General features: G+C 42.9%; 1 protein-coding gene across 3 annotated transcripts in view; it reads left to right on the forward strand.

The window, feature by feature from the left end:
* FGFRL1 (fibroblast growth factor receptor like 1) overlaps positions 1 to 25,870 on the forward strand; it is a 170,341-nt gene that overhangs the window by 71,644 nt on the left and 72,827 nt on the right. For all 3 annotated transcript variants that reach the window (XM_014895202.2, XM_014895203.2, XM_014895201.2), the window contains exon 3: positions 9,486 to 9,758. In XM_014895202.2, coding sequence (XP_014750688.1) covers positions 9,486 to 9,758 — 273 coding nt within the window. The remainder of the gene's footprint in view (positions 1 to 9,485; positions 9,759 to 25,870) is intronic.

Genomic DNA, 25,870 nt, shown 5'->3' on the forward strand with positions numbered 1-25,870 from the left:
CAGTTCTTAAATACCACGATGTTTATCTCTTTGTGGTCACCATCAAACAGTTGTCACCACGCTTTTGTGGTGACCAAACATGGAAGCCCCCAGAGACGAGGGCAGAGAAAAGGGAGGGCTGAGAGCAGCCTTGCCATGCAGGGCACTGCCACTGATTTCCCAACAGCAGAAGGCTTAGGGATATTTTGGCAGTGTCCCATGATTGAGAGTGAGTGTTCAAGATGGTTTTCTTCTGAGTCCTTAGTGCCCTAATCCCACCTTTTCTATCCTGGGTATTGGGAAAGGCCAGTAGGACCCAGCAGTGGATGGAAGAGTTTAAAGTCTTCTCCACTTCTATACCTTAGAGTGAATTCTGGTAAAAAAAAAATTTAAGAATATTTTGGCGAAAAACAAATCCTTGGACACAAGTGAAAAACGCTCCTGTGTCAGTCTGTGGCTGAAAAGTTGCTGCTGTGGGCTAGCAGGAAGGCAAACCAGCTATTTAAAGGTCTGTGTTCCCATCATTCCTGAGTATGGCACAGAGTCAACCATCGTGGTTTCTGTTTTCCTGCAGACATAAACAATGACACTTACAATTTCCTGCTTGCACAGTGCTCACACAAGCGCCTGTCTATTAGGGAAACGTCTAATTACTTATTAAACCCTGCACAGTGCTCAGACTGGGTTAAATATTGACTACCAAGGTTCAAGGGGAGCCTGTGTCACCAAACGTGAACTTGGGCGTCCTGTTTTCTAGGAGCTGTTCAAATCAAATGGGTAGGTGACAAAATGCTGCATGCAGGGAGGAGGGACAAAGAAGAGCAGGTTGTTTCAGAAATAAACACCTATCTTTGGAGCATGGGGATTTGGAATGTGGTTGCTATTAGTGGCTTGAAGGGGAATTTTGTTGCCAAAAAGAAATTAATTAAACTGAGTCTTGTGGAGTGTTTGGTTTGTTTTACTGAAAGTCTTAAAGATGTGGGCGATTTGGCTGGAAAATCCACTGGGCTTGTGAAGCACGATTTTCATGGTTGTGAAACAGTTGGAAGGGCATAGTACAGTGGTATTTATGTTAAAATTTGGGTAGATCCATGCCAGAAGGTAATTCAGGGCTGCCTGACTGGATTGTTTCCCAGAGATTATGGGAAGCAAACAAATGCCTTGTGTTGGCAGGAATGGTCCCTCTGTGACCTGTGGTGGAGATGGTGGACGTTTGGGTTGGGTTTGGAGAGAGCAGGTTGGGGCTATGGAATTTCAGTTGGATTCTGGATCCTCCCTCAAGCCAGAGGATTTCTAGCTTTCTTCCAGAATTAAGCAGTTTGTCCTTCCTGGAAATAGGAGGCTAAAAAAACAACTTCTAATTTTAAAATCTCAAAGCCATGTTTTAAGGCCATTTCTTTTGAAAAAATGCCCAACAAGTTAGGAGTGCCATTTGTTAGATGGGCTTGCCTTCTTGAATGGGAATGGAAGAGGTAAATTGTGTGGGTGTGTGCCAACACACCTTTGTTGCACTTATCTCTTCTCTAAAGCAAGTTTTCTGGTTATCCATTGAGCTGCATACCTGAACTGTGCTGTCAGTATAATTTTAGCATTTGAGTAGAAATATTAGTCTTCTCCTTTGGCCCACACTAAGCCCGCTGGCAGCACTTGAGAAACAATAAATAATGTATTTTCTTCCACACTAGAAACTTTCCAGCATATGAAGTCTGTTTCTTCAAAAGTAATTTGAAGTAATCCTAACTCTCTTTTGCATTTGCTACCTCAAAACCTGAGGGATAAAGTTACTATTTTTTGCTGCTGAAAAAATGTTCGGCAACAATTGAAATTGAATGTCACCCATGCACATTTAATTTAATAAGATGGTAATTTCATGTTAAATAAATACCAACTGATTATTGAAAACATATGCACAAAGGATTTAGAAACCACGTAAGAGATATGTATCTCATCTACTGTTGTTGGACTGCAATAAATCTAAGCAATAATCAAGTGCCAATTGTTTAACATACAATAACTATTTTATTAAATGTCAGTGAAATGTGTATGCAGGGCACTTAATTAAATGTAACATGTTTCCAGATATTCTATTTTTCCTAGTTTTGGAACATCTAGAGTAGGAAATTTACCGGCAGCCTTCACCCAAGGGGCTAGTTATTACTTATGTAAAAATACAGCAGGTACTTTTTGTGCTATCAATAAATATCCATTTCATCAGGAAAGCAACTCCTGCCACAGAGGTAGGGAAGAAAGAGAAAACATGGCACTTCACTTGCTGTGAAATGGATCTGCAAAGCTGGTTTCTCCATCAAGTTGTTGGGCTGAGCAATGTACCCCAAGCCTGGAGCTTGCTCCTGCAAACAGTTCATGAATTCCAAATCTAAGCCTGACCAGCCATCGGGGCTGGGCAGCAAATACTTGTGGTGTTTTTGTGTTCCTCGCTCAGAGTCTTTGTTCTACAGAGATGCTGTTGGCTTTTTCTTTAATCTTTTGATTGTTTTTGATAAGCATTGTTTTTGTCTGTGGGTGCCTATGTTTTCAAGCCAAGAAGGACCCATTAGCTCATCTAATCTGATCTCCTCATGTCACATACCAAAGCATTTGGACCAGCTACCCCCACGCTGACCCCTACTTTACTTGGCTAACACATACCTTTTGGAAATGTAAACTGTTTTGTTTTGAAAATATGAAAAGATTGGATTGACCAGTCCTTTGAACTGCTTATTCCATTAGTTAATGGAATACATAGGCAACACACTCATCCTTTTATCTCTCTCAAAAAGCATTTTTATCAGTTCTGCTCTCCATATAATGGCTTCCAACTGAGCAGAGAGCCAAGACTTCCCCTCTTTCAGGAACACCTACTCATGTTGATTGAAACTGTCCCCAGCACTGCTTTGTAAAGCCTTCCCTGTGGGATTTGCTCCTTGGTGGAGTTTGTCCTAGCAGAGCCAGGCCTCTGTCCATTGATCATCATTACAGCCTGAATACCAATACAAATAGTGGTAATAATGATATGCAGAGAGTGTGAGTGCAAAATCCTCATGTTGGTCTTGAAGAGAGGGTTAAACTATTGTAGAAAAGGTTAAACTCTGGTTGTAAGCAGGAGTGGGGTCCAGCCTAGCTTTGTAGCAGCAGGTACCCTAAGATAGGCAACTCTGGATGTGTGTTTCAAACATGGCTTTTAGAGGGTCCTTTCCAGCTGCCTGTGTATGTTTTGAAGCATGGGAAAGGTAAAGGAAATCCACTTTGCTGTGAAGCACCCTGACAGTAAAGACTTTGGAAGCTCAGGTTTTACAGTGATGAGCATGGTGAAGGCCAAATGTTGCCTCAGGTTTTGGTGTAAGAAATTGTGTTTATACCAAATGAGCAGTTTGGTTGGTGACCTTTGTCCAATTCCTTCATCTCACTGTTGTAATGAAACATTTCTGTGCTTAGTTCTGTTTTCCTCACTGTCTGTGTGTCAGCTCCTCATGCTAATTCCATGTGTTGATGGGTTGTTTGGGTGCTTCATTGTAAATGACTTTGCTAATTTGCTAACACAGCACTTCAAAAGAAATCTTATCTACATGGAAAGTGGATGTGTTTGGTATTAAATAATAAAATATACATAACCCATGGGGCTCTTAAAACTTACTTAACTTCTTTATAAACTTTACAATACAGTATGTGGATATTATAAATTACTTTCCATTCCAAGAAACTGTCCGGGCTTGTTGACCTTCCTTGGAATTTCCTCTTTGTAATTATGTTTAATGTGTTAATAAAGTTCACTTTGAACTGTATGATGGCAAATGGTCTCATAGGACGTGGGTCAGTGCTGGTGCGTTCACCATATGTGAAGCTTGATGTTAGTGTGCAGTTTAGTTGAAGGAATAGCAAGGCTAAGTCCAAACAATTGTAGAAGCAGTATCTCCTCCCCAGGTTAGCAGTAAAAAGGGGTTCATGGAAAGTTAGGAATGTGGAGTGGGAAATCATTTAGCTTTCACTGCTAGGTGTTACTAAATTATAGTGCTGGGTTTGAGTCACTATCAAAACACCATATATCTAGAGGGTTTTCACACAGAGCTGTAAATCATGTTTACTACATGTATGAGTTGAACGAGTGCATGAACTTTGCAATGCAGCCCAGGAAAATATAATTACATGTGTGTGTGTTTTTAACTGTGAGAAATACGGACAGGAAGCTCCAGGGTATTCCACTGTTGCATCTTAAATACACTTCTAGAAATTGTTTTTGCTGCTTCCCGGAAATAACTGTTTGCTAAAGCAAAGAGGCTTTCTTGGGTTTTACATAACTCCTTTTGCCAAGAAATGGCAACCACTATCCCTTCCCAAGGCACTGGGGAGGGGAGCAGGAATGCTAGTACAGCAGCGTCAGCAGCAAAGCAGCAAGTGGGGCTTTTCTGTGGTGTAGGATAGTGGATATAAATTGAAAATTGCCCAGCTGTTCAGTAAGACAGGTGTAGAGTCTGTCTTTTATATAATGGAACAGAATGGAGATTCCAGTTGCTTGTATTCGTAAATGAGGCAAATAAATCTGCACACTTGTCTGCATGTATATGAGCAGAAATATTTAAAACAAATGAGGTGATCATGGCATTTCCTTGTTAATGTTTGACTGGGTTTATATGATCCTGAACAGAAAACTTGGCATCTGGCTGGGCTTGTTGGTTTCTTTCTAGTTGTGTTTATATGTATTTGCAGATGGAGAAATTACAAGCAAGAAAATAACTTGGTGGAAAATGTAGGTTCTGGATTGTTTAAATTATATTTTAAGCCTGATTGCACCCTGGCCCTTGGAACTCCAGGCATGATCCCTGCTAGCAACTAAAATGATTTGAATGTTACGGGGCAAAGTTATATTTAGTTTGTATTTGGAGAAAGAATAACAACGAGGCACAGGGGGGAGGCAGCTGCATTCTCATCACTTCTTCCCGGGTCACATCCGCAAAGTCAAATCCCACCCTTCTTCCTCAGCGAGAGTATTAAGAAATTATTCTCTCAAATTATTGGGTTGAGGACAAGGGGGAATTAAGAAACCTGCCCCCACTGGGCTTGTGTCAAGGTGGGGCTTAAGTTTTGAGAGAGCTCCTTCTGTTCAGACTGTAGAACCAGCTTCACTGTCTCCACTGTGATAGGGCTTAAAAGCAGTGCCCTGTGGCTGTAGAGAGTTGTCCTTACCTGGGGGAAAACTGCAAGGCTTCCCTTCCTGACTACAAAAAATGCCTAAAAATCTTGGATGAAGTATCTATCTAGGGCCTTGTTTTCATGCCCTTCTCCCATATCCCATGAAAAAATGCTGCAGGAAGTAATTGCTGTGTCCAGGAGCATCACGGATTGGAGATTCTCAGCAGTTAATAAAGGCTGATGTATCCAAGAATCACTGCCTAATGGCTAAAAAATTGAGGGGAGCACAGTGTAGGGACTCCTCCTCAGGGCCAGAGGGCTCTTGCTCTCTGCTACTCCACCCTGAAAGGATCCAGTCTGGACCTTTGGCCCTCGAGTGCAGGCACACGGCAGCTCACAGGATTCATCCCCCCCTAGCCAGAGATGATATATATTAGCATTAATTATGCATTGGTAAATATATGAAGTCACTGTTTTAACTGTCTGGTTTAATGAAATGTTTTCAGGTTTCAGAACGATCCCTTATGGTGTTGCTTTCTAGTTCTTGTGGTTCTTGCCCACAAACAAGGCAAGAGCAGCACTATAGTGAGCAGACAGGGTATTGCACTCAATTAGATAATTTCTGCTCACACAGGACACAAAGCTAGGGTCCAGGATGGCAGAGATCGTGATACTGACTGCCTGAGGAGTAATTTCATCTGCCTTTTAATGCTGTGTTAGAGCACGGGACAGACTGGCAGCAGTGAGGGATGGGAACTCGGTGGCTAGAGCCAGGGTTCAGCCTGTTTTTACCTCCCTGGCAGCTGTAGGTGAAGCAGCAGGTGCTTTCCTGGGATTTTGCCTTGCTAAGCAGCTGTAGAAATGTATCCAGCCTGCAGGGGCTGTGTGCTGGGCTCTGCTCCCACACTGCGCTCAGCTGTGAGCACACACGTGCCCGGCCCTGCAGGGTCAGACACCAGGGACACTGCCACATCAGTGCCTCGGGAGGGCTAGCTGGGCACTCTGCTCTGCTGGCCACCCCCTGGCTTACTAGGGGCCACGTCTGGAAGGTGGCGATCTCCTGTTTCAGTGACAGTGCACACAGGAAATTTCTGGGCTCAGCATGTTTTTACTACATCTTTTTGCTCTGTTCATGTAGCATAGAGAAACCCTGGACATTAATTTCCAAGAGAACCTGAGTGGTGCTGAGCAGCTCCATGACTAGATTTAGAGGGGAAAGATGTTTTTGCCTAGATAGTGTGTGAGGCAGCTCTGTGTCAGTAGCACCCGCTGCCCAGAGGATATTGGAGAAGGACCTTTTGCAAAACAAACTTACCCCTCTCTGCTGCTTCCCCTGATGCCTCTGATGCTGCAGAGTGGTGAGATGTGCCAAAGTGTGTCTTGATTGCAGAAGCATTCATCCATCACTGTTGCAGTCCCAGGGCTCTACAGATATGTAGTGAAATAAGACCCAATGAATGCCTGTACATGACACATCTGTGATGATATCAACATTTTGTTCTTGCTGTAGCCCAGCTTCAGGAGATCCAGCTAGCATTGGCTTGCCAGGGTGTCTTGAGGCCTCTGGCATATGTGAAGGTGCTGAATTATATTGTGGTTCTTTGTAAACACTGTAGTAAATTCCAATATTGTAATAATTGTCATGGTGCTTGATATTTACATCAAAACACTGATTCCAGAGAGTACTGCTTGAGCAGAAAGTTATTAATGCAAAGATAATAGGTAATAAAATGGAAAGATATAGAGCACTAAATGAATAAAAACAAGGCCTTATCATCTTTGTCCTAGAACAGTGCGCTACTGAGAAGTGCATGCTGTATCTGGTAAAATTCACAGCAGGAAAAAAGAGTGAGGGAAGACTTTTATTCCTGTTCCCGAGAAGGCTGCTGGGGGAGCTAATGAAGAGCTGCAGTAATGTTTTTAGGCAGAATAGCTCTAAGAAATGCACCCTTTTCAAAATGTCATAAAGGTCTGCAGATAGATCCTGTGACAGGGACCGATCCAACAATTCCTCAGAATGAAAGGTCAGTCAAAGGAAAATGGCATTTAGGAGGACCAAGCTTACCACTGACCCAAACATGTGACAGATCCAGAGGCAACTCTGGTGCCATCAGGAGCCCTGCTTGTGCAGCCTGCCCCAGAGAAGCACATGACGTGACTGGGAAACTATCTGATTCCTCCAGGTCTCAAAATTCATCAGGAGTCAACATGAATGTCGGAAGGAAAGGGGTTTTGAAGGAGCCTGCAGCAGGCTTCCAAGCTGGGAGGAGGGTGCTCTCTCTCCACTGTCCCTGCTTGCCCTGCACCAAACATTTTTCCCCCAGTACTAATTATAGATCTGTTTTTGTCATTTGAATATGCATGAAGTAGTATCTTGGCTTACAAGCAGGTTGCAGTGAAACTATTCTTAAAGTTTGACTTGATTTGTCAGGGTTCTGGGTCAGAAAGAACCTCTCCAAGGTCCAACCCAGGATTTCAGCAAGTCTGGGCATTTCAGCTCATTTCAGCAGTGAGTGAGGGCACCATGTAGGGAAATGTAACAGAATTTGGAGGTGGATTCTTACCCAGTGTATGTGAATTCTGCCTTATCAAAGCCAAGACACACAGCCCCTCTTCATGGGTGGATTTTCACTTTAAAATAGTCAGCAATGCCATTTGTGTCAGACCAGCATTCGAAAGGTCTTGGGGTTATCTCTTCATCCAAAGAGATGGTTGGAAATCTCACAAGGTGAAGAACATAAAGGTAGTTTGGAAGTTTTAAAAACACCTGGACAGGCAGGATTTCTCATGGTGTTTTGCCAGTTCCCTTGGAGTATGGGAGGATACAATCACCTCTGAGATGCTGTCCCACAGGTGACTGCAGAAGATGTGGAGGGGGAGTGTTATCTTTGCCTTCTTTGTTATCTTTGTTTTCTCTGACTTTTTCAGAATAAGTGCTCTCAAGGTCCTTACTTTGGGTCATTAGAAGTTCATCAGAATCTGAGTTTGTCTAAGACCCATTGATTTAACCAGCTTCTTAGTTAAACTCTTTAATAAGTTTGAGCTAGTTCACCACTCTTTTCTCAGCTTGAGTAGCATTTGTTTTCACCAGACAAATCTGCAAAAGTCATGAGTGAAATTCAACATGAGTAACTGCAACAGCAGCTCTGGAGTCATTCAGGAGCTGGACTGTATGTACTGCCTTAGTCATGCTGAGGAAAAATCAGGCAGACTTTGGAATAATAGGAATTAGTCATGAGGAAGTGCAGCTATGAGCTCTGTAGTTTATCCCCTGTTGGTCCAATCCTGTAAAACACTAGGAACAGGAGTAAAATATGAGGGAACAGTTCCAAATCCCACAAACATCTTGTGGGTTTTGGGTGCAACTCAGCATCAGCAATCCTTAGCAAAACATTTTGTCCTTGTGCAAGAACAGGGCAGTCATTATCACACCCATTAATAGACTATTCTGGGAAGAGCACTGCTATTGCAATCTGTGTAGAGAACTTGTGCAATTAATGAAAAGGCAGATGCAGGAAAGACTCTCAAGTTTTCAGAGCCTTGGGAAAGAATTTCAGTTGGAATCCAGCTATGGGACCATTCCCACTGTTGGAGTCTTTATCACTTCTTTTTTTCCTGATTGTTGGCCTGTCCAAGTGCATCCTGTTATCATGTGGCAGTGTTTTTACTCTGACATTCCAGGGACACTCTCTTTTGTGTGAAATTATCACCTTTTACAAAGAGCAAATATTTGTCAGGTGGGTCAAACCGGCAGGGTTGCTAAGGAAATTTATAAAAATATCCTCTTTTGGACTATAAGCAGTGTTAGCATGTCAGGCTAAGCTGTATCATTCATTGAAGCACTACCCAATGAATGTTCTGTGTTCAACAACTGCAGGCTTATGTGTCTCGGATAAAGCCCATCTGGTGACTATTAAAGGGAATTACTGTACATGCAACATGAAAGGATTAAAACATTTGGGAGTGGGGGGGCAGTGTTTTGTTGTAAGTACCACTCCTGTTACTAATTTTGCCTTCAGGTGTTAAGTTTAAAACAACTACAGTTTCTTTACCAAATGCAGTAGAACAGTTTGTGTGTGGGGCTCCTTCTTGTGATGGGAAAATGCTGGAAATTTTGGAAAAGCAATAGAGCCTCAGAGCTAGGCTTCCCCGGTGGGTTAGCTTGAGCTGCTGCTGATGGCAAGGCTACAGATTCAGGTCTTGCTGTATCTCTCTGTAACTGCTGACATTTTCAGCCTTGGTTGTAAGTGATTTTTGGTAAGCACCTTTTATTCTGTATAGCAGTCAGTGCAATGGGCAGATTGATGACTCGGCTTTGAATCAGTGCTGTGTCACTGGCAAAAGTCATAACAGCTGTTCCTGTCTCTCTTCTCTCCTAGGCCCCCCCAGGATCGCTGATAAAGTGATTCACCGCCAGTCCGTGAGGCTGGGCAGGACCATCAAGCTCCTGTGCCCGGTGGAAGGCGACCCCCCGCCCCTCACCATGTGGATGAAGGACGGACGGACTATCCACAGCGGCTGGACGCGGTTCCGCATCCTCCAGCAAGGGCTGAAAATCAAGGAGGTGGAGAGCGAAGATGCAGGGACCTACATCTGCAAAGCCACCAACGGCTTCGGCAGCACCAACGTGAACTACACCCTCATCGTCATCGGTGAGTAGGGCTGGGGCAAAGCCGCTCCTGCCCTGGGCTGACAGAGACAGAGCTGATTTCCATGGGGCTGTCAGTGACTGCAGATTTGCTTTGCTAATCGTTCACTGGCCTCCGCTCTCAGCTGGCCCCTTCCAGTGTTTGAGGATTGCCAGGGCTGGCTGTGCTGCTGCGCATCCTCTGCTGCAGCCGGCTGCAGGCAGATAAGATTGCAGAGTGACAGAGGTTACACATAAACAGAAATGATGCAATGGCCACTGGGGTCCAGATCACAATGAATTCCACGCAGGAAAGGCTGTGTGATAAGGAGAGGTCACACTGACCTTTATGTTTGCTGTTGGAACAGGATAACTCTCAAAACAAATGTTGGAGCATCCATATGGAAACACACAGCGGGGAGGTCCATGTGCTGAGCTGTTGGCTGTTGGATGAAGCGTGGTGTCTTCAGGAATAATATTTGGGTTGAAGCAAAGCTCCGAGCTGGCATGGTAACCCAGGGATGCTTGGCTCCTGAGAAATGTTCTTGAGGGAGGCAGTATTAAAAAACCTTCAGATGCTGTCTCAGTGACTAGGGGTTCACTGGAAATGCTTTTGACCATCTTCAAAAGGCTTGCTCAGCCCAGCAATGAGATTTTGGGGTCACTTGCTGGGCTGAGCATTCCCAAAGACTCCCAAAGACATTTCTCTGGATAATCAGAGATTCCTCTGCAGAGGCTGCCACAGAAATATGCTCATTGGTGCTTGTCTGGGAGAAGGAAGAGCTGGGTGAAAATCAGTGTGCTGGAGGATGCTAAGGGAGCCAAGGGGAAGGTTACAAAGCAGGGGGTGAAATCAGGTATCTTGCTCACCTTTTGACTGATCAGCATCCTGAGCATGTGGTCTACAAAGTTCTGGTTTTCTGAGATGGTGGAAGTGAGGACAGAGTTCAGGGCAGTTTCCAGCTGCCTACCGGCTAGCACTTGGCCTGGTTTTGTTCAATTTCTCCTTTTTCCTGTTTGCAGCAGGAGGAGAATCTGCTGTGGACTCAGGGCATGTAGCAGACACTTGGTGCTGCTTGATGGAGGATTATCACCCGATAACAGGGTGATTCTTGGAGAATGCACTTTGCTGCACAGCCAGTATAAGAAAGGGACCAGAATGTAAATATCTTATCTGGAAAGAGACGCTTCTGTGAGGGAAACCCTCTGATGACTCCTGTAGCATCAGTCATCTTACAGTTTATGTAGTTTGAGGATTTGGTTTTCCTTGTTCACCTCTTTCTTAACCACATTCATCCATTTCTCTGTGCTACACGGAACAAACAGGCTGAAGTGGAAATAGTTGTACAGAGTTATGTCTATACAGACTCCTTTTGTATGTGCTTTCCAGACTCTGCTGCAGAGAAAGGAATGCTATAGGAGACTGCTTCAGTCCAGCTTGTGCTTTTGTAGTATGTAGAGGTTGCCAGAGTCTTTGATCTCCTGTGTCATCCTGTATCTTCTATAAAGCTCGAGCCAGATCCCATTGTTCCAGGGCAGAGGCATCAAGGTATCTAGAAGTCAAAGAAGGCTCTGCCTATTCTTGGTAGCACAACAGAAGCAAATGAAAGCAAAAAGCCAGGAGGCACAGGGTAAAAGTTGGACTGGAATTCAGGTCCAATTCAGTTGCTCAGGGAAATTGGATTATCAAATATAATTGTATTAAGAACAATAGTGTTCATTATATTTGGCACTGAAAAACCCTGGGCACAAACACTAGTTATTTAGAGCCTCATCAGGCATCTATGGAAGGAAATGACAAACTCCCACTGGCCTCTGTGGGTGTGAGATTGAATGCTGTGCAAACAAATATTGATCCCCCAAGAAAGGGTAACTTTAACCTAAATCTGTGTCAGACTTATGGGCTGAGGTATGGTTTATTTCCACACATCCTTGTTGTAAAGACTGGCTAAACCCAGTACTTCTTATACTGTTTTGTACCTTCTTTCCTCATCTCACAGTGTGCCCTTGTACATTCTTGTGGCTCAGACCATTTTTGATGGATTATTTACGTCCCCTGTCTCTAGTGGTACAGTTGTGTTCATGTAGCATTTCAAGCCAATTGCTTTTCACTGGAGCAGTTTCCCCTGAAAACAAATGTTCCCCTTGTGTCTTTCTTGTCAAGCTCTGCAAGTAAACACAAGGTATCACTGACTTGCTCTTTCAAAGGACCCAGACATTTAATGCAATGACCAGATGCTCTTGTTCATCTTGGTGAAAATACTTCTGGTTGAGAGAAAATCAATCCCTTGTTGGTTTTTGAGAAGGAGGCAGTGTTTTAAAGCCAACTGCATGTCAGTTTTGACGACGAAGATCAAATTGATGGAGCTGTTTTGTTTGTGCTCTGGAAAGCACAAACTTCATTAGGCTTTTTGAACCATATGGCTTCTCTATTTTCCCACTCCTTCAAAGGAGAAAAACCCCTCTTATTCCAGCTTTACTGCTAACACCAAACATGTAAAACCACACAGGTGTCAGACATGGGCAAGGTGGTTAAGATATTAGATCTAGAACAGCATTAAATGATTCATGAAACACTAAGACTTGAAAGAATATAATTCATATTGACATGAGAGCATTCTGGAAATTTAACAATACCTGGAAAATATTCAGTAGCCTATTGAAAGGTTTTGGAGTTATGCTGTATAACTCTAACTGAGCTCTGCCACACCACTGGCAAGTGAGGAACTGTCACCCCTATGTTATTTACATGGAGGCTGCAGCAGAATAAGGTGATGGTTTACCCAAATTCTAAAGAGAGCTGTGACCAAATTCAGTAGTTTCCAGCCTCTCTGCCTGCTTTCAGTGCTACATAACTCTTACTAATCTTAACTTTCACTAGCCACTGTATTCCATAATACAAAGAACCAGCAAAAATCTGGGACATTGTACAAAGGAATAAAAAGGTGAGTGGATCCTCCAGCACTGGTGGGGGCCAGCAGACATGGCAGAGATGAGCTCCCTGGCTGGACTCTGTGAGATGTGATAATTCAGCTGTAAGGCTGTTTGAATGTCCCTTTGTGGTCTCAGGACAGATCTTGCTTGCAGTCAGCAGCTCAGTGCAGGAGCAGAGCAGACTTAGGTGTGCCTCTCCATGTCTGATAGACAGGACCACAGCTTCCCTGCCTGGAGAACCTCTCAGTCTGGAAGTGCAGATGAGACGGATTACAGTGATTTTACAGATGGTAACTGAGATACAGAGAGACCAGATGATTGGGCCAAGACGGCATAAAATAGGAGCTGAGGCTCAGAGTTGAGTCTAAACCTCTTAAATCTCTCCCTAAAAGACTATTCCTCCTTCATAACACATACTAAAGTCTTTTCCTCCTAATCTTGCATCTTCCTAGCTGCTCTTTTGGAAGTGAGTCTTCTCTTATTCTAGGATTTTGATCTTCATTCTCAAATAAAGGCTTTGCCCAGATGGTAGCAATTGGTTTCTGCCCTGCTTATTTCCCCATCTTCTCAGACTGCAGGGCCTGGATCCCAGAGATCCAAGGAATCCTGCTGAAATACAGCCCTGAATAAAATGTAAGCCAGTAAAAGCAGATTACCAATATAAGTCAAAACTACAATTTCCTCTCTTAGCTATCCTTAATAGTTTTTGTGGCTCACCACAAGATTTGGGATGCCAATTACACTGCAGACGGATTTACAAATGCTGGAAGAGGAACTTTAATCAGCATTTAATTACTTTGCAGTTATTAAGTACAATAGTTCCTTATTTTGGAGAATTATGTGTGGCTCATCAAAACAAATGTGCTGTATCTTCCCCCAAAATTTTATTTACAATGATGCTCATGAAATCTTACCTTTTTTTCCTCAGCTAAACTAATTCTAAAGGTGTGAAAAGTAACTTTATTTAATTTATAGATGATTGGTTGAAACCTGTGGTTTCTTTACTGCATAATTAAAAAATTCTTTGCCAGTGTGCTCTAAAAAGAAACTTAAGGCCAAAGAGGAAGAAAGAAAGTGCTGAATAGCTATTCCTTATTTGAAAACTGTCCACCTTGTGTGCTGAAGGCAGGCATGTTCTGCAGGGAAAAAAAAAAAAAGAAGAAAAAAAGCAGGTGGTGGTGTAACTGAAGCCTCTGTCGAGCTGTGGCCAGCTTGGAGAAACTGTGAGTTTGCACACATGGAGCCACCCTCCAGCCATCAGGCCCTCCCTGGGAAATCCTAGCCCAAATGAGTGAGCTTTTCCTGACTTAAAAACAACTTAGAAAACAAAGTATTCTAACATAGAAGTGCTGGAGGACCTCTATTACTGATCTCTCTGCAATAATAAACAGTATCCCGAGTTCCAGAAGTCTGGACATTCTCTGAAGGGAAAATTGTTTGTGAACAGCTGTAGGAAGGACTATAGGTAAATATTTATGCTGTAACACAATGACCTCTTTCACTAATACACAACACAGAGGACTTTTCACTTGCAGAAGTGTTGTGGACCAAATCCTGCAAGGTGTGCCAGCATTACAACATGTGGGGCTATTGCTACAGGTGCTGCCAGTAAATACTTCTTGCATCCGTTGCTCAACCAGGTGATGAAAGATCAAACTGTCTCGATTTTCACATCTGCATCCATGTTTGTTACTGCTTTCTGTAGCAAAGAAAAATAAAAGGCAGCAACCAGAGCAGGGTTTAAGACTGTTTCTTTCTTGCTTCACTTGGGGTTTGTAAACTGCCAAGGACATATCTTGCTTGGGTCCATCTCAGCACAAAAAATAATCAACATGTAAGGCCAAGAAACAGCTTCTCCTGAGTTTCTTTTTCTTGCCCTATATCTCTTACTGCTGCAGTTGTTTATTTTGTTCTTTGGATTTTGGGAGGTTTTTTTGAGGAATATTTTGGTGAAGAATCCATCATCTATCCCATTCATATTCCCCTCTGGTGCTTGGCCCTCTGAGGCACCCAGCCACTTGGCCCATTTGGGCTGTAAAGTCTTGATGGAGAGAGCAGGGGGAAGAGTGCAGCTTGTTGTCCTAAACTGCTGAAGGGCTGTTCAGAATTTGAGCTGCATCTCACTTTCAGACAAATCAAATTTGCTGTTAAATGTCTGCTGTCTGTCTATTGCAATTGATTGCTTCAAGAATATGCCCTGACATCAGATGATTTATCTTTAAAGTAGCTTTTTCCTGCTGAGCCAACTGCTATTTTGTGCTCTTTTACAGCTTGTCCAAAGACAGCTCTCTTTGATAACAGGCATGTGTGAAAAATTTGCATTAAAATAACCTTTTTTTTTAAACAGTCAGCATAAGTATCCTGAAAAAAATTCATGGCCTTGTCTGAATGGATATTTATTCTTAGGTTCTTTTTTCTGCTTTTAGTAGTAGAAAATACTGTGTGAAAAGAATCGAGTACAGTAAAACATGGTTTGCATTACACGTCTGCAATGAAGTCATCAATCCATGTCTCAGAACTCATTTACAGTGCAAAAGCTGAGAAAACATTTCTAGCCCAGAGTCAGGTGCCACCAGCCATCTTGGAAAAGCATGACAAATTCATTTATGTTTGGGTTTTGGCCTCTTAAGAAACTCTGGGGACCAGAGAGAGATGTGCTCAGCAAGAAGATGTGAATCAACACTGAGTCAGCAACGTGTGCACCAAAGGTCTGCTAATGCTAAGCAAAAACTGAAATGAGTCAACATTCAAAAATAAAGGGAGAAAATATGCAGTTTTTGCATTTACAGGGTGGTGTAGCCTGTGCTGATCATAGTATGGAGTTAGCAAAATGTCTTTAGTGCATTTTCTTCAACCTGAAGTGCAAAGGGCAGTCCATCCATCGTGGGACCATTAACACAATCACAGGGCATATAATCATGGCTAATGATAATTAGTCAGTCGTTATATGGAAATGAAGAGTTCCTTGTGACAATAAACAGTTACAAAGTTCGTGTTTAATTTGTTAAGGCCCCAATCCAGCAGCTGGATCTACGTTGGTGGCCTCCTGTGCACACGCAGGGTGATTAACACCAGATGAGGATCTGGCCATAGCCACTGATGCTTAGCAATGGTTGTATTGCTAATTAAAGCTCAGATTGGTTTGGGCCTTTGGGAGCTGGGCAGAAAAGGGGAGCCTTCCCAAGCCATTGGAATCATTGCACAAGGAGTTCTTGTCAACGTGTGGTGAGGTGCCACTGTGTCACCCTCCATGGAGGTGCAGGTAGGGGTTTGGTTCTTAACCAGAGCTGCCTTCCTGGTATTGCCAGGTGAGGGAGTCCTGCATGCCATCCTGTGGGAAGAGACTGGAAATGGGCATGAAGGGACCCCAGTGAGTAGAGGAGTCAGTGAACTGTGAGTATTTTCATGTTTTGGTGCAAACTCGTAGCTAAAAGCTGTTCAGTTGGAAGTGAAGCTCCTTTTCCACTGGAAATTGGAATGATGACAAATGATGCCCTCACCCAAGCAAAGGCTTTTCCTTCTCAATGTTTATTAGCATAGGCATAAAGACACACACCCTGACCAAGTTTGGTGCTGCTCAGGGACAACACAAGTGTGTGAAAAGAAATCTAAAAACAATCAGTGTTCCTATCCCCTGAATTTCCGGGGTTCTTCACTTCTTCCTCATTTGAGAGATCCAACTCAGAGTCCAATAAACGCCCTGTCCAAAATATACAGCATGTTGAGTCCTGTAAAATGTCCACTGTCCTGGGAGAGGAAAGGTGGAGAAAGAAATGTGCCAAAATGAAAAGGTGTGACTATTGCTGGATTGCTACAGGGAAACAATTTCACTAGTTTTCATCATTTTGATGAGTGCTGCACAAGACTGATGTCACAACAGCCCATAACAATTTGTTCTTGAAAAGCTTGCTGTATAAAGAGGTGATGATGTGAGTGCCAGTATTAGCTGTAACCATCCTGAAAATGACTGATCAAAAAAGTAACACCGAGTGGTTTGACTGATGGTCTTGGTGAACGGGTGTAAAAGGCTGGAAAATACCACAACTGGGCAGCAATTTTGTTTCTTCCAAGTCCAGATCTATAATGTAGCTCAGTGCTAATGCTGTATAATGTCCACAGTTTTTACAAGATCTTTGTTCGGTTTTATTAGTTTCATTTGATTTTATAACAAACTTTACAGTACGCTTATCAATACATCATGTTCTGGCTAACAAAAGCCTCACTGTTTCGGGTAGATCTCTTTTTTCCCTTCGTGAAGCTGTAACATAGAAGCCAAGTTAAGAAGGTGACAACACCTGTTCACAATTTAAAGGAAATGAAAAGATTTTTTTCCATGGATGTAAGCATGAAATTCATACATATATGTATGGATATGTAATTTCCCTCCATACTCCATCCTGTGGCAGACTGTGGCAAACCAGAGCTGCAGCCAGTGTAAATCCCAGGCATGCAGGACATATGGATGCATTTAGCCCACAATCCTTTGCAGATGCTTTGGAGTGTGTAGTGGCTGCTACACCCGTGCAAATAGCAAGCTGCAGCTCTGCTTGCTGCATGAATATTGTTTGGGAATGAAAGCAACACACAATACCAGGCAGGCTGACATTAAAACCGTGTTTGATCTGAGCAATTTATGGCTTCCTTCTGTTAAACGATATTAATAGAAAGAGCCTCTGATCCCAGCGAGTTTGTGGTGTTCATGTTGGGTTTTTCTCGTCAGTTTGTCTGAGGCTAAAAACATCTCTTGCCTCTGACTTTATTAATCAGAGCTGTCTTGGTGCAATCCTCCATATGGGCAGTGGGCAGAATTCCTCCATTGACGTTGCAATGTTGATGTGCTCAACCAGAGATTTGTCCACATCTGCACATCCACAATGCTGAGAAATGGCTGCATTCATGAGAAAAGCCAGGGCAGTCCCTGCTCCAAGCAGGTGATCTGTGTGTGTGGGGAAGGCAGGCTTTCCAAAGGTGGTCAAGATTCCCAGTCAAGGCTTGCTGTGACTGCAGAACAGTAGTTAGGAGTCTTTTAATTACTAGCAAACCAAGTAATGAGAAGCAATCAAGCTAACTGCAGGCCTGGCCATCAGCAGCTTTGAGATATCTACGACCTTGCCAAGCATCCCAGATGACTTCTCCAAGTAGCAGGATCCTTCTGTTAACCTCCCTACAACTACTGCTCTCCTCCCCTATTCCTAACAGTTTTTCCTTGGAAGTTGTGCTCCTCCCTCTGCTTCTTGCTGAAGGCTGGGAGTGAAGGATTTAGCATGGCCCACTGAAGCTGTGCTGAGCCTCATGGGCACGGTGTCTCCAGGAGGTCTGTGCCAGAGCACCGTGCTCCATTCCCTTGTGCCACCACACAGCTCTGCTGTCCTCACTTTGCCCAGTAAATACTACAGACAGTAGGGTTTTAGCCAAATTTTCTCTTTGGTATCAGTTAACTCAGAAATACCCAAAAGGCACACTTGTAAATTAAAGCACAGTGAAGAATATTTATGATAGAGTGAGCAGCGCCAAGTTGGACCAGTTTATAACGTGTAGCTTGAATGTTGTTTTTGGAGACTGCTTTTTTATGTGTAAGTGCACGTACACAGCACCAGTTGCTCATATGCTGCCTCTTGATCCATACATGTAGGTATGTTAAAATGTATGGTTCTGAGGAGCTGTATTTTTACATTCCTGTAGGGTCTGGTTCTCTGCCTTTCCTGTGCTGTCTTTGGCATACACACTAAGAAAAAGATGAAAAGAGGACAATAAAAATCAACAAAACTACTGAAAATTAGTGTACAGACCTATTTTAAAATTCAATTTATTTTTGTTCGATGAGAGGAGGAACGTATTCTATGTTGTCCTTTGTGAATATCATTGTGCTAGAAGGCTTTGATTCTTCCTTCTTTATAATAATTGGGTTTCACAGTCAGAAGACCTGAGTGTTTACATTATACACTTCTTGGCAATAAAATTGGAAAAGAAGAGAAAAAAAAGTACTAATCCCAGGAGTTCTGAAACCTACACTCCTTCTTAAACGTACCCTGTTAAAGACATTAAGTCCCTTGCAAACATCCATCTATCAGCAGTTGAGAGTTTGTAAAAGGCGTACTTTGTTCTGAACTCCCTGCCCTACTGATTATGCACAGTTCTTTTATTTTGAGAATAGGATGACGACCCCTTAGCCTGGTAATGATGACAGATTTATGTATTTTAACACCCAGACGCTGCTGTATTTGTTAAGGGCTGCCAGACTCCAGCAGTGCGGCAACTGTAGTTTATTTTCATTGTCAGTTTGTGCTGCTTTTTAAGGTGTTCTGCAGCCACTGGAAGCAGCACCACTGCTGCTTTCAGAGGTTGAGATGTCAGGATGTTAAGAGCATAAGCCACCATCCTTGGATTGTTTCCACTCATAAAATGTCAGTTTTATTCTGGTTGCTCTGGCGGGATGGAACCTGTTCCTCGCACCGAAGCCAAGGAAAAGAGGGGAGAAGTAAGCAGTAAAAGGAATCAGATAACACAAAATTTATCCCTTCACTTTCTACTCCCATGATGTATTTTGCAGCTCTCGAGTTAATGTTTTAAAGAAAACCTTCTTTTAATATGCAGCAAAAAGCAAAGAACATAAACACACTTTGCAGGCATAGCTGTTAAAGTGCTGTGTGGGTCAGCACATCTGTCCTCTGCACAATGCATTTGTCTGTGATTTTTCTGGGTTCTTTTAAATTACTGCAAGTGGCAGAACAATAGGGAGACAAACAGTGAAAACAATGCTGTTGTTTAATATCAAGCTAAATTATTAACAGGCCTGTACAGAAAATATTTCATGTAAATTAAAGGGAAACAAATTATTTTATTTTCCATTGCAATGATCCAGTGCAACAAAGGCAGTTGATGTCTTTTTTCTTTTCTTCTTTTCTTTGATCTTGCTTCAGATTTGTTTGTTCCTGGGTGTGTATATAAAGTTCTTACAGACACACTGAAGGTTGTTAGGTTATAGAGCAAAAAATGTAGAATATGGATGGTTTTGTGATCTCTTCATGCCAACCAGGCCACTAAGTCTGATTTTATCACACAATTGAAATTATACATGGGACTTTCATTGCTTTTTTTCTCGTCCATTTCATTGCTTCCCTGAAAAATGTTGTCAAATCATTTGAACTATTGAGTTGAGTCAGTTTTCGGCTTGATTGTCAACAAAAGACTTTGAAATATTTGGCATTGAATCCTCCATTGCAAAACTATTTTGATTTGGAAAAGTAACACCACCAAATTCTTCACTGAGTTTTCTTTAGTCCAATATTGAATGTTTCTCTTCTTAAAGAGAAGCCATGTGACCTGGCATGTTGGTTTTGTGTTGGGCTTTTTTCAAACTGGAAAAAATTGTGGTGACCTTTGCACTGAAGTAGATCTTCATCTCACCTTTGCTGAATGTGCAGCTGGCAGGAGAGAGGAGAACTGGTGACAGTCCTCCTTGGTCACCCACTGGCAGGGCACTGGGGGAGTTGGATCCACTTCAGATGCAGGCTGGAATTCCCTGCTGAACAATCCCAGGAATCTCATGGAGGAGAAGGACGACGCCTCCCCAGTCCCCAGCACAGCCCAGTGTTTGTGCTCTGTTTGCAGTGTCTCCTGACAACTGCAAGCCCACTGCAGCTCCTCCTGGTAGCCCTGGTGTGTGCTTTGGCACAAGAAACTCCAACCCAGGAGAAAGTTATGGCAACAGCATCAAGAGAGTTGTGTCAGCCAAGGTCTCTTGTGAGCTGCTTTGGTTTGAGTGTGGTTTTGTTAATCCCTTTCCTTCAAGGAGGATTGGAAGATGCAGCAGCCTTCACTTGCAGGAAGTGAAAATATTGATGGTGAATTTTGAGAAGCTGGTCTGTGTCTGATTTGAAATGCAAGCAAGGTGCTGAGCACAGGAACTGTGTCCTGCTCACACTGGCTTCATCTGTAGGGACTCCATCACCCCCTTTCCTCTGGGATGGTTTTCAGAGCCTCTAGGGAGACACCTGAGAAACTCTGACCAAGACCATTGTGAAAACATGCTTGTGTAACCTTCAAAAAGATGAAGTTGTTTTCTGGGTGTTCTGTCATTGGATAACTATGGAGAATTTTTTGGTGGCCCTTTGAGACCTTGCCGTAATAAACAGACAAAAGAGCAACATCTTTCAGGGGTAGATGGGTGGAATTGCATGAGAGAGAAATTTGGCCACTGAACATCCTCAGTACTGTCAGTGCTCATGGGGATCTCACATCCCTTCATAAGGAATGGTTTGGATACAATTTTACCCTTGTTCTAGGCAAAAGCTGTGTCATGCACATATTCACCTACTAATTAACCTTGTTAAATCTTAAATACACAAGTTATGCCTTGTATGTGGTTATTGCTATTAAGTTTTCTTGACCTTTGTTGACTTTTCTTCAGAATTTTTGACCCTGCCTGTGTTCAAAGCTCCACACTTCTCAGGAGGATGGGCTGCACACTGGGCTGCTCACAAGTGACATTTTTGCCACCCTTCAGCATCTTCAGCAAGGGAGGGAATACTGCAGATCCTGTGACAGCACCTCTGTTCCTCCAAAGCCATGTCATATCCTTGGCATATCCTGAAGAGGAAACTCTTTAAAACTTTCACTAGCTCCTTCCCACCTCGTATTTGGACAAAGCAATCTTCTGTGTTTTGGGCCAAATCAATTAATTTTTTCTCATGTTCTATGGACCACAGAAATAGTTACAGACATGAGGAATAAAAGTCAACAAGTTGCCTGCATGACATTCCTGTTAGTTGCGCTGTAATCTTTTTTTTTAGAGTATTTTACTGCTTTTCTTATTGACAACTATCTCCCTAGAGCTCTGTACCAGCTTTTATGACACTTGGTACAGGGAGCCTGTTTCTTGTGAAGAAATAAGCAGTTTGTTTATTCCCATATGGAATTCTGACTTGCTTTTTTGTATTGCAGATGTGACATGACACCTGGTGCCACCTCAGCACTCTGCAGGATGTGCAATGATAATGATTTAACTTTAGGGGATGGCACTGCTTTTGGGCCTTGCTTGTTTATGGCCCCATGGACTTGGAAGGTATTTTCAAGAATGTTTACTTCACCCTGCCTGTTTGGGGGATTTGGTATTGTGATGCAGTGGGATTTTTTTCTCCCACCTCAAATGCTAAACCATGGCTGAGGGGAGATGGTAGGGCCAGCTCTTTGCTGATACTTTGATCTCTGCTCTGAGTAGTAGGTGGATTTTTAGCCACTGCTTTTCTCAAGCCTCTCTTCAAATATAGTATGACTTAGGCCCTGAGTGAAATGCTTTTCATGTTCTTACTGAGAGGAGAAGTGGACCCCACTTAGAGGTCTGTGGTGCTAAAGGAGGATGTTAAATTGAACTTTCAGCATTTTATCTCTGGGACCATCAAAGATAGAAGATAAAGGGGAGTTTTTCAAAAGCAGTCAGCCGAGGCTGAGTCAACCCCTTTTGAAGAATTCCCATGAACTTCCATGGGATGAATATTGCCATTGCTGAAAGCTTTTGAAACCTTACCTGACCATCCAGTGACACTTCTTGAAAAATGTGTGTACTAAGCACACATTCCTGGGAAAATGTAAGTAGGGTTCACATGTGTTGAATACTGAGGTGCTTTCTCAGAAGCAGGTGTTTTGAAAGGAAATTGAGAAAACAGGTTTCAACAGCAATTTTAATAAGCCATAGTGTCTGCCCTAGTCAGTAGGGACATGGTACTTAAAAGCTGTTTTTTAGAATAGTTTTCTCTCCTGTAAGCAAGGCCTGACTGATAAGTTGGCTGTGACAATAAGCAATCCCCTAACAATAGTCCAACACATTCAGCTGATGAGTGAAGTCATGCTGAGAACAAAACCATTTCAAGGTTTGCTGGTGTCTCTTGGAGCTCATGTGATGCTTTGGGATCCAGAATAGGAAAACCATTTCTGTACCACCTCTGGATATGAGCTGTAACAGTTAAATACAGGGTAGTAGCAATACAGAAGCTGAGAATAGAGACAGTCCCAAGGTTGCAGTAATCAATTTTTTTTTTCCAGTTTATGAAAATTGAAGGCTCAAATACCAGGAACGCTGCTGTTGGATATATTCCATGCATGCAGTTGCCATTGGCTGTGATGGGAAATTAGAGGAGTTACTCAGAAAAAATGTATGTGAATGATGAGCAGGGTGCCCCACCCGTGTTGCAGGACTGCATTCTGATACCTGCCCTCCTTAGCTTTAGGATTCATCTGGAAATTCATTGGACTCATTTGGACGGAATGGCAAGTCTTGCAGTTTTATGGGAAAGAAATGGACAGAAGGAGCAAAAGAAGAAAAACATTAGGGGAGAGATTTTAAAAAAAAAAATCTTTCCTCCTTTTTGCATAGCAGACACGTTAAGTACTTAACATTTTAAGAGCATCCCCTGACTTAGAAAAGCTGGCAGAGATGGGATTCAGTATGAGTCTGCCAGATTGATTTACAAATCGGCCTTACGAACTCCTGCTGCTTAAACATACCAGAATGCGACAATTAAAGCCAACATCTGGAATTCATTGGTGGAGCTGATCCTAGATAAACATTAAATGAATGTCCATTTCCTTAGCATTGGATTTCCTCTGGCTACCACAGCTTAAGCAGTGTCATCCTATCAGATAGAGCTGATGCTGATAGCAGAGCAAATGTCAAAGTCATGAGCCAGATCAATTTGTTCTGTCTTTTAGCACTGAAACTAGGTCTAAATCTGGGCTGAAGACACCTACTGTTTTTTTTCCACTAGACTGTGGGAATGAATTCCTCATCTCATTAACCTGGGCTAAGCTGGTTGTGTGACTCCCTGTCTCTCCTGTGCAGAGTACTTCAGATTGCTTAGGTTAATCTCACTTGAGGAACTTTGTCTCAGTACTTTATTTTCTCTCTGTTTCCCTCAAACTGGTCAAGGTTACAGAAGTCTGCCTCCACTCTACAAATCCAGGGAAGGATTTTTTTTGTTCATTTGTCAGAAACATAGAAAATCAGCTAATGAATTTGGGACTAACTCCCAAATTAGTTGCAAATTACATAAGTGGAAGCCAAGCACAACAAATACACGCATCTCTTCCTTTGCAACAGATCTCCAGTATTCAGCATCTTGCCACTTTCACCAATCTGACAGTCAATGGATTCTTCCTACTTTTTGCCCAGTCATTCTGCTTTATAAAAGCATCAGCTCAGCACTTTGGTTTCCCTAGGCAAAAAAATTGCGTTAATCTTTCCATTTTCTTCCCTTTTGTGTTTTTGCACTCTGCCTCCCCTCACTTTGTGCAGAATCTGTATCCATATGGAGATCATCTTGGCTTGGAAGTGAGTTTTCAGGAGGCATTTGGGTTTCTCCTCTCTTGTATCCCTTTCAGCAAGGAGCAGCACAGCCACGAGGGCTGTGTTTGACATACCCCAGACCCCTCAGTGTCACTGTCAAACCACCAGGGCCCGTGCATTTCAGGAAGGGATCCCAAGTGGGTTCCCTGAATCACCCTGCTGAACCAGCAGGACCTTCTGCATGGAGCAGCAGCCTGGCTGAGCTGAGGGAGCTGTGTCCCCTCTCAGGACACAGAGCAGGCTCAGAGCCCTGGCACTTTGCATTCTCCTTGTATAGAGTTGCCTATAGGGGTAGGCTCGAAGAGGCAGGAGTATTTTCCTTGCTGCTTGGCCCTTTTTCCCTTGTGGCTCTGCAAGCGTTAATCTGCAAGTGGAAACTGAAACGCAAAAGGGCTCCTCAGAGAGGAAAGATTCAGGTGAGTTTACAGTTGTGTTATTTTGCTTCTGTCTGGTGGGTTTTCCAAAGCAGCTGATAAATGTTTTTCTCTGTGTTACAGTGCCTGACAGTAGCCTGGAGTCCCAGTTTCTTCCTATAGAAGATAGACCTTTGAGGTCTATAAAATTTATACAGTACACTTTCTGATTTTTATTGGCCTAGTAAAAGAGATCATATTTTGTGTGCTTCTGTATCTCTGGAACGTGTGGCTGGGGAATTATTCTGCAGGGCACCAAGCTGCATGTTGTGGTAGAAAATACTGATTTATCTGAGCTGTGAAAATGGTAGACCAAGTAGATAATGAAAGTCCTTGAAATGTTTCAGACATACACAGCCATTTTAGAATATCCCACAAGGGGGCTGTGGGTTACATTGTCATTTAGCTTTTAGTTGTTGCTAATTAGTTCCACCTAAATACTAATTTCCCCAGCCCATTTCTTGTCTGTGTTACAACACCCCAAAGAGTGAATTTACTTTACTCTCCCTAAGTTTGAAAACAGTTTCATGGCAAGTCTGTTTCATGGCAAGTGGTCTGTTTGTGGACGTGCAGTGAATTCAAATACCTTGAGAAATATAATTGTTTTTAAAATACACATGCTTCCAGGCCCAGCTATGCATGGGGAGATTAGAGCACAGCAGAAGGCAACTCCCAGACTTTAGAGTCTGAAGAGTTGATCAAGTTGATCAAGGACGGGTGGAGTAAGGGATGCTAAAAGGGAGAGGAAGTTTCTAAAGTTTTCTAAAGTGCAGAACACTAGTAGAATAAGTTGCCTCTTTATGCCTCCTATTAGTGTTTTTCTCTGCATTATTTTCTTATCTGGGCAGCTAAAAAAGGAAACAAAGTATTGGCCAGTGAAGCACATGTTGTTTAATAGCCTGTTTCTGTTCAAATAGAAATTTGTCCCAAGACTGGGCAAATCGTGGTGCTTGTGACAGGGCTGGAGAAGAATATGGGCTGTAAGGTACATGTAACTTCTCCCTTCAAGATCAGCCATGACTTTTACATTGATAATAAGGAAAATAGCATTCTTCCAATGAAGGAGAAAAGAAAACAGTAGAAATGCATATGAAGAAGGAATAAAAGATTTTTCCCAATGCTTGGCCTAGGCTGGAATATTTATAGTTGTGCACATTCTGCCCAGGTCCTTTGTTTGCTGGTAGAAGGCCTCCAAAATGACCTTATGACAATACACTGAGTGGAAGGGATCATACAGTGTCAATTGGGTGGGATGTTGGGGACATTTCTTCTGGGAAGATGATGGCAGCTGCACACCCTAGACACAACCTAGAACTTACCTCTGTTGGTTTGTGCCTCTTGCAGTGATGGGAAGGCTGAGCATGGAGGTGAGGAGGCTTTAGGTCTGTGTTACCTCTGCACAGTCCCAGAGGTGCTGTTAGAAGGAGATGCCACATCCTCCTGGCCTCC

Source organism: Sturnus vulgaris, chromosome 4 (assembly GCF_052056855.1).
Source record: "Sturnus vulgaris isolate bStuVul1 chromosome 4, bStuVul1.hap1, whole genome shotgun sequence".
NCBI classification, from domain to species: Eukaryota; Metazoa; Chordata; class Aves; order Passeriformes; family Sturnidae; genus Sturnus; species Sturnus vulgaris.